General features: G+C 43.2%; 1 protein-coding gene across 2 annotated transcripts in view; it reads left to right on the top strand.

Annotated features, from left to right (window-relative positions):
* Positions 1 to 730: 730 nt before the first annotated feature.
* Positions 731 to 11652, top strand: part of RMND5B (required for meiotic nuclear division 5 homolog B) — a 23160-nt gene continuing 12238 nt past the window's right edge. Inside the window, exons 1-3 of one of the 2 annotated variants that reach the window (XM_042454854.1) lie at positions 731 to 813; positions 1941 to 2116; positions 2436 to 2605. In XM_042454854.1, the coding sequence (XP_042310788.1) occupies positions 2467 to 2605 (139 nt within the window). In that variant the 5' untranslated portion in view covers positions 731 to 813; positions 1941 to 2116; positions 2436 to 2466. Of the gene's footprint in view, positions 814 to 1940; positions 2117 to 2435; positions 2606 to 4876; positions 4893 to 11652 lie in introns of those variants that run through there. The other variant, XM_042454855.1, reaches the window with a different exon arrangement.

Genomic DNA, 11652 nt, shown 5'->3' with positions numbered 1-11652 from the left:
ATTCCCTACTATATTCAGGCTTATCTGCCTATGTCTGTAAAAGTCAAAACCCACGCTTTTCACCTGAGGTGGAAGCCACTGAAACCCTGCTTCCCACATGGCATACACTGCCATCTGCACTGCAGTAATAATCTAGTTTGACACTACAACTGCCATGTCTCAGTTGCAGTGGAATTCTGGGCACTGAAGCATAGTGGCACCAAGGCTCTCTGACAGAGAAGGCTAAATGTCTCACAAAACTACACTTTCCAGAATTCCATAGCATTGAGCCATAGCAGTTATAAAGTGGTGTCAAACTAGATTATTCCTGCAGTGCGGATGCAGCCATAGTGGATGTCAGTCTCTGATAACAAACAGGCCAGTGGGTAACCGGAAGTTTCTAAATTGTCTTCAAGGGCAACCCCATGGAATGCAAGGCAGCAACCAATCAGACCTCAGGGCTGGAATTAAAACTGGAAGTTTCTCCAAGCCTGTCAGTCCTTGGAGCTGATGGGAATTAGAATCATGGAACTGTAGAGTTGGAAGAGACCACAAGAGCCATCTGGTCCAAACTCCTGCCATGCAGGAAATCACAATCAAAGCACCCCAGACAGATGGCCAACCAGACTCTGTCTAAAGCCCTCCAAAGAAGGAGACTCTGCCATACTCCAAGGAAGGGAGTGTCTTCCACTGTTGAACAGCTCTCACTATCAGGAAGTTCCTCCTAACGTTGAGGTGGAATCTCTTTACCTGGAGTTTGAATCCATTGGTGGATATTCCTCTGTGAGGTGGCAGAGCACTTCATTCCTATCCTCTCACTCAGCCTTCTAAGTGGTAAGGATTGGTCCTTTATTTTACAAGATTTATCACATTACCCCACCTCTCTGGCTGAGGATTTTGAATGCCCTTCTTTAAACTGCAAATCCCAGAGTGCAATAGGAGGCAGCCAGAGGAGTTAAAGTGGAATAGCAGCACTATAAGAGTATAGTGTGATAATCTCAATAATCACTGGAGCAGCAGAAAACAAGCTTGGTCCCTCCTCACTGTGACATCCCTTCAAATATTCAAACAGGGCTATCATATCACCTCTTCACCTTCTTTTCTCCAGGCTAAACATCCCCAGCTCCCTAAGTCATTCCTCATAGGGCATGGTTTCCAGACCTTTCACCATTTTAGTTGCCCTCCTTTGGACATGTTCTGGCTTGTCTACATCCTTCTGAATTGTGGTGCCCAGAACTGGACACAGTATTCTATATGAGGCTTGACCAAAGCAGAATAGAGTGGCACTATTACTTTCCTTGATCTAAAAGAAAATAAAAAAAATTCAGGGGTAGCCATGTTGGCCATATGGCAAATAAAAAATCCACCTAACAATGGACCTAAACAGACAGGCCAAAATAAAGCTGCTTCAGGTCACTTTGGAGGTATGCTGTTTAAATGACAAACACATCTTAAAAGGCCGGAATCTGCACCAAAGCAGTGCTCCAGTCCTCCATGACTGGAGCGTGGTTTTGGCGTGGCTTCCGGCCTCTTAGGACGCATGCATCATTTAAATAGCATACCTCCAAAGTGACCTGAAGCAGCTTTATTTTGGCCTGTCTGCTTGGGTCCATGGTTGGGGGTCACCACAACGTGAGGAACAGTATTAAAGGGTCGCGGTGTTAGGAAGGTTGAGAACCACTTTATTTCATAGCACTGAGTCAGGGGCAGGGCAGTGTGTCAAACTGGATTATTTCTGCAGTGTGGATGCAGCCACAGTGTGGAAAAGATGTGGCTGCATCCATACTGGAGAAATAACCCGGTTTGGCACCGCTTTAACTCTTTTCTGGCTCAAGGCTAAGGAATTTTGGGAGTTGGAGTATGTTGTGGGGCCCACAACAAACTCCAACTCCCAGAATTCCATAGCCTTGAGCCAGAACAGTTAGCGCGTCACTCACAGAAAAGGTTGTTTCCCCCCCCAGCTGTTGCCATTCATGGTTCATCCCAGGCACCCCCTCTCTACTAAGAATGGTTTGCCCCATCACCAGAGAACTTTATCATGCCCACGCCAAAAGGAAAGAGGAGGCGCCGAATTAAAAGCTAATTATCATATCATCGTACAGTCCCGGGACTGAAGAAGACCGGCGTCTCAACCCAGGTTAGTTTTTCTTTAATTCCCCCCTCTCCACTGAGGTGGTTGCGTCCGAGCCCCTATTCCTAGTATCGCAGGAGCGTTCCATTGTAGTGCACTGGGGGGCAGGAGAAAAAGGAAGCAGGGAGGTTGTTCCCTATCCCGGGTCTTGCTCGTAATAAGTGAAGGGCTTTCTGGCCAGTGTCAATTGGGCCAGGGGGGGTTCACAAGGGAAGGGGAAGCGCCTTGAAGCGAACACAGACATCCTCGAAACGGAAGGGTCTTCATAAAGGGCTGTCAGACTGTGTCTCCCCCCCCTTTCTCCACTGTGGTTGTTTCCTCTCAGACTAGTTGTGGCGGTGCCACTGACTCCTTCCATGGAGCGTTGCGCATGCGTGGAGAGGGAGCTGGACAAAGTGCTGCAGAAGTTCCTGTGCTACGGCCAGTACTGCGAGCTGCGACTGGAGGAGCTGCTCCGCTACGTCACCCGGCTGAGGGAGGAGCTACGCGACCCAGGTAGTACGGTGGGCGGGGCCATGAGTGGGCGGGGCCAGATTCCCCTAACGGTCGCCCGGCAGCCCAACCGCCCTTCTGCCATGCAGGAACTTTAGACTTCAGTCCAGTTTATGAGAAGCATGACATGTTAGCCTCAGTTGTTGTTATTATTATTATGCTTATAGTAAACCTGCCCATGGCGTACAATCTAAGAAATAATAGCATAATACATATAAATACTACATAACAATACAGGAAAGGGTTCAATAAAACAGGCAACAAATTAAAAACGTTGTTAGGTCTTCAAACAGAGGCTGGATGGCCATCTGTTGGAGATACTTTGATTGAGATTTCCTGCATGGCAGAGGGTTGGACTGGATGGCCCTTGTGGTCTCTTCCAATTCTACGATTCTATATAATAGTATTTGAGTTGTTGTGGAATCCAGTAAGCTCAGCTGGGGCCTAAAGGAAGTGAAATGGAAGTCAAAACAGACTGTCTGCAAATCCCAAATGTTGTGTACAAGATTAAGCGCAGTGTTCATACACAAACAAATGCAATTAATATTCATACACTCATCCCTCCATAATTTGCAGCTTTGATTATTCATGGATTTGATTAATATGTTCTCCAGGAATCTCTAGGTCCTCCTAGATTGCAACTCTATGGCCAACTTTAACTAAATGTGCACTGAAAGGCCTAGAGGTTCCTAGAGAGCATGCTCTCCTGGGCTTTTGGAGCTCCTCCAGCGCAGTTCCATGCTCAGTGTCTGTCAGGGGACCTAGAGATTCCTAGAGAGGTGTCCTCTCAGGTAAAAACAGTGGTTTTGTTATTTGCGGTTTTTCCATTTTCACGGGGGTCTTGTTCCCCTAACCCTAGCGAATATGGAGGGACAACTGTATATATACTCAACTATAAGTTGTCCTCAAGTATAAGTCAAGGTCAGATTTTGGGGCCAAAAATTATGGATTTTGCCATGACCTATGGATAGGTTGGTAAAACTTGGAGGCTCCTTCAGTGTGTAAGTGTGCATATGGCAAAGAGACTCTCATTGAGCCTTGTTTGCTGCATTGTGTTAATAATAATAATATAATTTTTTTATTTATAGACCGCTATTCCGCAATGATCATAGCGGTGTACATTAAATTGCAAAACATACAAAAATTGCAAGGCCTCGCTCCCCCTCAAGATGGGGTGGGAGGAGGGCTCTTTTGTCTTCCAGGCCTGGCCCATTCTCCCCCTCAAGATGGTGGTTGGAGGAGGGCTCTTTGTCTTCCACGGCCTGGCCTCTCTCCCCCTCAAGATGGTGGTTGGAGGAGGGCTCTTTGTCTTCCAGGCCAGGCCTCGCTCTCCCCCTCAAGAGGGTGCTTGCGAGGAGGGCTCTTTGTCTTCCAGGCCTGGCCTCCCCTCTCCCCCTCAAGATGGTGCTTGGAGGAGGGCTCTTTGTCTTCCAGGTCAGGCCTCTCTCCCCCTCAAGATGGTGGTTGGAGGAGGGCTCTTTATCTTCCAGGCCTGGCCATTCTCCCCCCTCAAGATGGGTGGTTGGAGGAGGGCTCTTGTCTTCCAGGCCAGCGCTCTCTCCCCCTCAAGATGGGGGGTTGGAGGAGGGCTCTTTGTCTTCCAGGCCTGGCCTCTCTCTCCCCCTCAAGGGAGGTGGTGGAGGGGGCTCTTTGTCTTCCAGGCCAGGCCTCTCTCCCCCTCAAGATGGTGGTTGGAGGAGGGCTTTTGTCCTTCCCAGGTCAGGCCTCCTCTCCCCCTCAAGATGGTGGGTTGGAGAGGTCTCTTATCTTCCAGGCCTGGCCATTCTCCCCCTCAGATGGTGGTTGGAGGAGGGCTCTGTTGTCTTCCAGGCCTGGCCTCTCTCCCCCTCAAGATGGTGGTTGGAGGAGGGCTTTTGTCTTCCAGGGCTGGCCTCGTCTCCCCCTCAGATGGGGGTTGGGAGGGCTCTTGTCTTCAGGCCAGGCCTCTCCCCCTCAAGATGGTGGTCAGTTTCAGCCAGATGTGCAGCAGCAAATGGACTCTTAAACAAACAGCAATTTCAGTCACCTAGGGCTCTTTCTGCTTGACTCTAGAGAGAAATAATCTCCTATTGTGCGCCACATAGGGAAATCGGAAAGAGCTGCCATCATGTTTCCATAGTGACCCATAAAAAGTCAACCTGTGATTGGGGGGGGGTTTCAATTTTGGGGCAGAAATTTTTAGACTTATAGATTAGTATATACAGTAGTCTCAAATGTGCTACAAGATCTCTCTACAGATCAACCACAGAGATTAATGTGTAAATCACCTCCTCTCTATCAAGAGTACACGGTATGTATACCCAAACTCACTTCCATGCCAGTATTCTCTAGAGATGCCACCACAGATGCAGGTGAAACGTCAGGAAAAATTCTTCTAGAACACAGCCACATAAAACCCACAAAAACTACTGCTTTTTAGTTTTGTATGCTAATTTCCTGTTGGGTGGGCAAGACATTTGGCACTACGGAGCCCTAAAGGAAATAATAAACTGGTAATAAAACATTTTCATGCAGTTCATGCTGAGTCTCTCCTTAAAGTTCCTTTGTTGAACAAGTTTCAAGAGTACAGTGCCTTGGGAGACTGAAATGTGCTCTCAATGTTTTTCTGAATATTGCCATTACCCATATGAAAAAGTAGCTGTGTTAGTAGGTTGCAGCATAAAAAGGAGGGAGGGGAGGAATGTGGCAGCACCTTTAAGACTGATTTATTTTCACATGAGCTTTCAGGGATATATTTACCTTTTGGGTGAAGGTGTATTGTAGAAACAGCAGAGAATATTGCTAACAGCTGGTGGATATGTTTTGTTGGACAATGAGTAAGTAAATGAATCTCTGAGAGTATTGCTGATACTGTTAGATTACATAATATTACCTAAATAGTTTATTGTGACAGAGGTATGTGATTTTCATTTGTTCTTTTGTTTGCAAAATTAGTCTTTGATTTGTATGTCCCTTAATGACACATCACTGATGCCACTTTATATTACTGTATTATTAATAATAATAATAATAATAATAATAATAATAGGATGTTATTTACATGCCGCCCAATCCTGGGAATCCGGACAGCTTACAACAGAGGGGTAATTGACAGTTTCCCTGCCCTCAGGCTACGATCTAAAAAGACACGACACAAAAGGAGAAGGAATGGTCGGGTGGGGGGGGAGCTCTTAGTTGTAACCCAAGTGTTGTGAGAGGGAGTATCGTTGTTCAGGAGATATTGTAGGTCATTCAAGATATGTTGGTGCAGTTTTTGCTCAGAGCCATGTTGACAGCAATTAGAGTTCGCTTACTTTCTCTTGGGGACATGTCTGTACGTAGTAGGCTATCTTGGTGATCAGTTTGGCTTGGACTGTCTGTTGACTGTATTGGATGGCTATGGTTTGTTTTTAGAAGCTTTAATACAATTCCCGGAACAAATGTGTTTGTGGTTTTAGGCTTGGCTGTTGCTGCTAGCTGGAAGCATGCAGCAATATATAGCTATGTATTCAACAACTTCTAGCCCAACATAAGTCCGGATTTTGTCAAATTCATACAGCAGATTCACTTTCTGAAGCTCCTAGTAAAATTTCTGAATTTAAAGATTCTAAGATTGTTATCCATATATGTTGTGTAGAGGGAGACCAGTTGGGAGTGATTCCAAAATGTGTGATCCAAGATAGTTGTGAATAAGTTGGCATAAAGTGGAATACTGCAAACAGTAAGATCCTTAGCCAAGATAGGATACTGCAGAACCAATGTTGGTGCACTGACCATAAAAATAAGTTTCCCAAATCCAGAATAATTGTGGATGAGGAAAGTGCATACAGGTGGAGTCTCTCATATCCAAAATGCTGGATTATTATTTGTTTTAATTTGGATAACCTGTATTTGCCTACACATACATATGAGCTATCTTGGAAATGGACTCAAGCCTCAACAAAATTTGGGTGTTTTATATGTACCTATAAACATACCCTCATTAATAATAAAAGGTGTATCTGGAGGACCGCCTCTCCGCCGTACAATCGCGCCCGCACACTCAGATCATCAGGGCAGCTATTGTTAACCGTTCCAGAGGCGAAATATAAGTTCTACCACCAGGAGGGCTTTCTCCATCTCAGCCCCCACACCTCTGGACGCGCTGCCCTTCGAGCTCCACTCAGCCACCTCCCTAGCCCAATTTAGGAAGGGGCTAAAGACCCACTTTTGAACAAGCTTACCCCTGACCAGCCTCCCCCCCCCTCCCCTTGTCAGGGCACTGTCTTGCCGGCAGTGGACATTTTATTATTTTTTTAATCTGTTTTTTAATGTTTTGTATGACCTGTTGTTATATGTGTTGGAACTGTTGTTCACCGCCCTGGTTTTTAGAAGGGCGGTATAAATAAATTTTATTATTATTATTATACAAGATTTTTAATAATTTTGTACATGAAACAAAATTTGTGAACACGAACCATCAGAAAGCAAAGTTATCACTAACTTAGATTAGATTTTGAGGTTATGGCATAAATTGTGGATGTTGGGAAGGGTAGAGACGCTTGCTGATCTTAATTAAGAAATTTATACTCCAGATACTATGTTCCACGTAAGAGTAAGTAAACAGGACAGTTATCAGAAGAGGTTAAAACATCTAAGAGTGTGAGACAAGGCTGGCCCCATTTTTGTTTAAGGCTATGTAATGATATAATGGGTGCTCAACTGGTCAATAATCTCATTTTCCTGTGTCCTTGGGAATCAGAAATTCTTCTATATGCGAGAGTGATGTGGTCCTTTTGGCACAAATGTAATAGGTATGAGAAGATTATTGAAAACTTTTGGGGAAGTATGTACAAAGAACAACTCTTTGTGAACTATACAAAACAAACGTTATGGTGTTTTGGCAAATCCACCCAACATAAATGGATACTGAATGAGTGTCACTGGAACAGGTCAAGCAATTTTAACTACTTAGGGGTTTGTTTTTCCGAAAACAGCTCATGGAATAGCCACTTGACATCGGTAAATTTGAAGGCACAACGATCTATTCAACTGTCTTAAAATTTTTGCTAGAGTCAAGGGTGGAAATGCAATTGTGCCAACTGAAAGGGTTTATGTAGCAAAGGTCATATCACAGATTACATATGGAGCAGATGTATGCGGAGTATTACGACAAATAAATTTAGAGGTCTTGCAAATAATTCTTAAAACATATTGGGCATCCATCAGGAGTAGCCAGTCACCTACATGTGATCAGAAGTTGGATTAATGCCTATATGCTTATCACCTTTTATATGCATCATTTCTTTATTTTGTAAAACTAAATATTTGGTCAATGAATTAGTACTCGTGCTGTAGATGAACAAAGAGGTTCTATCTATAAAAATTCATGGCTATCAGAAGGGTGAGGCAAATTTGAAGAATTTGGCCTGGATCCTAAAATCGTGGTGATGTCACAGCATAGTAGGAAACTCATCAAAGAAAGGTTGCAAGGCATTGTGCTCTGCGGGATGTTATGTCCACTGAGATTTAAAGTTCTCTTCTAGCTTCCCTTTCTAAAGAGTATGTTTTGGAGAGGAAAAAATCTATCAGAAAAAGTCAGCCTCTTCTTTGTAGGGCTTTTACAGCCCTACGATTCCAGATAATGAAAACCAACTACTGAAATGGAAATATAAAAAATTCCAAGGAGCAGCATACTGTACTTGCATTTGTGGAAGTGGGGATTTTGAAGACACCATACACTATATGCTATATTGTAAGATTGTATAAAACCTCAGAGATACTGTTTCGGAAGAGAAGCTTAGAACTTGTAGCTAACCAAAATGACTTGAAGAAAATCACCTACTTGTTAGCTAATACAACGAAGTCTGTTATGTGTCAACACTGCATATTTGCTGTGAAAGCAGCTAAACTTGATTAGATTTTGAGATAAAGGCATGGATTCTGCAGGGATCATGCAGTGGGAATCTGCAGTAAACATTTGAATGGAGTTGGAAAATTGTGATATGTTTTGGTATGAAATATTTTTAAAATTTTAGTGTAAACATATTGCTCTATATGTTACAGAACTAATTGACTGTGGAAGTTTTAAGGTAATTTGTAATTTGATGGGTATAACCTGTATTGGTTGTCATGAAAAACTGTTTGTTTGTTTAGTCAGCATAACTATTCCTGAGATACTTTCATACTCTGTAGCATTCTAAGAGACAATAGGGTTGGAACCCAGCATGCCCTTGCGGAACCAGAATTGGCAATCTGTTTTGCATGGGTTTAATAATTGGTTAGAGCCAAGTTTCTCTTAGTACTATAGATGAGGGTGGAATCATGTAGTCCTCTATACTGTATGTTGATTGACTGCAGTGTCCCAGCATGTCTGTCTGGCATAGCGTGGTGAGGAATGCTGTGAATTGTAAGTCCAACATCTGTAGAACACTTGGACTTCCTTTTCTGGTATAGATGTTAAATTACCATAATAAAGAATTGTGGTATCACTAATTGTGTATGGTCTTGTGTATGGTCACTGCGCTTCTCTATCTGGTTTACCACTGGACTCAGCCCGAAAGGGTCAGACTGTACCTCTTCCTCCTCTAGCGAGTTAGCGGAGAGGGAAAGAATGATTTGTGCATTCTCCGACTTCTTTTCCAGGACATGATTTAAGTTGTTTTGACTCACTTACTTGTGAGGCAGTAACTTTCAGAGTTGTAAGGCAACGTGTAAATCCTGGTGTTCTTGCACTAGATACTAGTTCTGCTTCTTCTACAGACTTGCAACGGACACCACTGTCTGCTCACACTGCTCCCTGGGTTATTTCTCATGTGCTGTAGAATATCAAAGACACTGTGCAGACGCTTAGCTTGCTTCAGACCACAAAGACATTCACAGCAGCTTTCTCGTGGTGGAAAAGCAATTGATAGGTGAGTAATTTTATCTGCTTGGTTTGGACTCCAGCAGACAAGATGAAACCAAGCTTATCCTCATGCACTGTGAAAACAAGTGTCAGTCCAAGAGCTTTCCTGTCACCTGATATTTCTGAACTTACGGAAATTTTCCGTTCTGCTATTTTTGTACTTTAACAGTAACACTCTGCACTCAAATAGCCTGCTCTTCTTCCAGAAATTCAAACATGCTCTTTTATCGCGTTACCTAAAAACTAGAATTCTGCATGAAAGAATCACAAATTCTCTCCTAAATAATATAAGTTATAAAGGGATGTGTATACTTTTGTAATAGTCAGACATACTGGTGTCCTTTTCTTGACAAAAATGGTTTTAAAAGGAAGGGTTTTATTTTGTCGCGTTAAAAGTGAAACTTGAGAGGGGCAGTAAGACTTGAGTGATTCCAGTGATCATCAGAGAGGTCTTCCAGACATTTCCCAAGTAGAGAGACTGCACAACATTAGGTGAATATGATTAAAAAGTTATATTTCATAAGAAAAAAAAGAGAGTTCCAGTTCCCAGGCCCTAAAGTTCCATTAGAACATCTTGTGGTGACTGTGTAGACTACGTTTCTGCAGTTGCGGTGAGCCAACTTACTTGCTTTTTAACATGCAAAAGATCCAGCAGTAGTTTTGCACTCATTTTTAAGCCAAGCTAAAAAAACCACTATGATAACAGTAATAATATGAACTGACTTTGGGGTGAAATGCCTTCAGTTAATAACAAATAAAAGAAGTAATCTTATCTCAGTTAAGAGACTGGATGTGGAGTCCCTATCCAGTTGAAGATTTTGGTGGAAAGGCCCCTACCTGCATTTGTTGCAGTGTTCTTTGGTGTTAAATATGTGTTTTGTTGGAGTGTTCAGTAGGCCTGTGTCTACATACTCTACTCCTTGCTTTTGAACGGGCCTTAATTTTGATGAAAAAACGTGATCTTCAGCTTTATTCAAGCCCCTGAGTTTTTATTGATTTCTTGTCTTTTAAAGAATGAATTATTGGCAGCAAGTGAACACAAAATAGTTGTTCTGTATTGGCAATGCGCAGATTCATAGTACAATATAGCTTAGTCTCTTGTTGTGTCATATATTTTAATCTGCTTCTTTGCAGTCAATGTTGTAGTTCATAATAATTTGTACAGTAATCCAGCTGTATTTACTCAGTGGTGGATGGGAAATAGGTAGTTACTTTGGGATATACAATACTGGATGTAAGAATGTGTGCTGTTTCTTAGCTCTTCCTGAATGGCTGACTTTTAGTTCTGTTCCAGAATTTTGATGCAGACTTGTGTGGCATTGTTCCTGCTGTGGTCGTGGGAGTCCCAGAGAAGCAGATACTGGTGATGGCCATCATAGAGCATCTCTACCAACAGGGGATGCGGGGAGTGCTGAAGAAATGTGTCAGGTACTGGGAGCAAAAATAGTGGTTTGCATGGTGTATAGAAGTCTGTTATTAGATAATACTATGTTGTCTGTGGGCTGGTGGATGGCCATTGAACTCTGCCAGGTTGACGGTTTTGTTTCTTGACCGGAAATGGGCTGGCTGTGACTCTGGCAACTAATTCTTGACTGTAAGAGCAGCTGATTGACATTCGTGCTACCTGCCAAGAGTCCCGCCTCACACAAAAGTTTCTATCCTAAAAAAGGCCAGTTGCACCCCCAGAAGGTGCTGGTGTGGAATTGGCCTAGAAAAGGTTATGAGGGAGTGACTGTTTTTACCTCAAAACGCGTTCCCCCAAATTAGAAATAGCCTTAGAATCATACTCAGTTCTGAAGAAGAGCAAATGCATCCCCGCTAAGATCTGGAGTGACCTCCTTGCGCCTTAATTATGCTGTGGAGACTTAATTCCTGAGAATGTTTCCATTTTCTTCTCTTTTTTCCTGAGAAGAAAACTGAGATAGTTTTTAAATCTAATTCTGGATTTCCCTGCAACAGGGAATCCACTGCAAATGTGGATGGTAACGTTCAAAAAGCCATTCCTGGAACTTAACAGCATACTAGAAGCTCTGCACAAACAAGACTTGGAGCCTGCTCGTGAGGTAAATAAGGAGAGAGCTGTGTAGCGTTTTGTACTTTCCCCTCTTCTACTGTACTTCTGGACCAGGACACTTGGCAAGACCTCTTGGATAGTCAGTTTTCCTCCTCACGACCATTGAGTTCA

Source organism: Sceloporus undulatus, chromosome 2, assembly GCF_019175285.1.
Source record: "Sceloporus undulatus isolate JIND9_A2432 ecotype Alabama chromosome 2, SceUnd_v1.1, whole genome shotgun sequence".
Classification (NCBI taxonomy): Eukaryota; Metazoa; Chordata; class Lepidosauria; order Squamata; family Phrynosomatidae; genus Sceloporus; species Sceloporus undulatus.
This window is presented reverse-complemented; position numbering and strand designations above follow the sequence as displayed.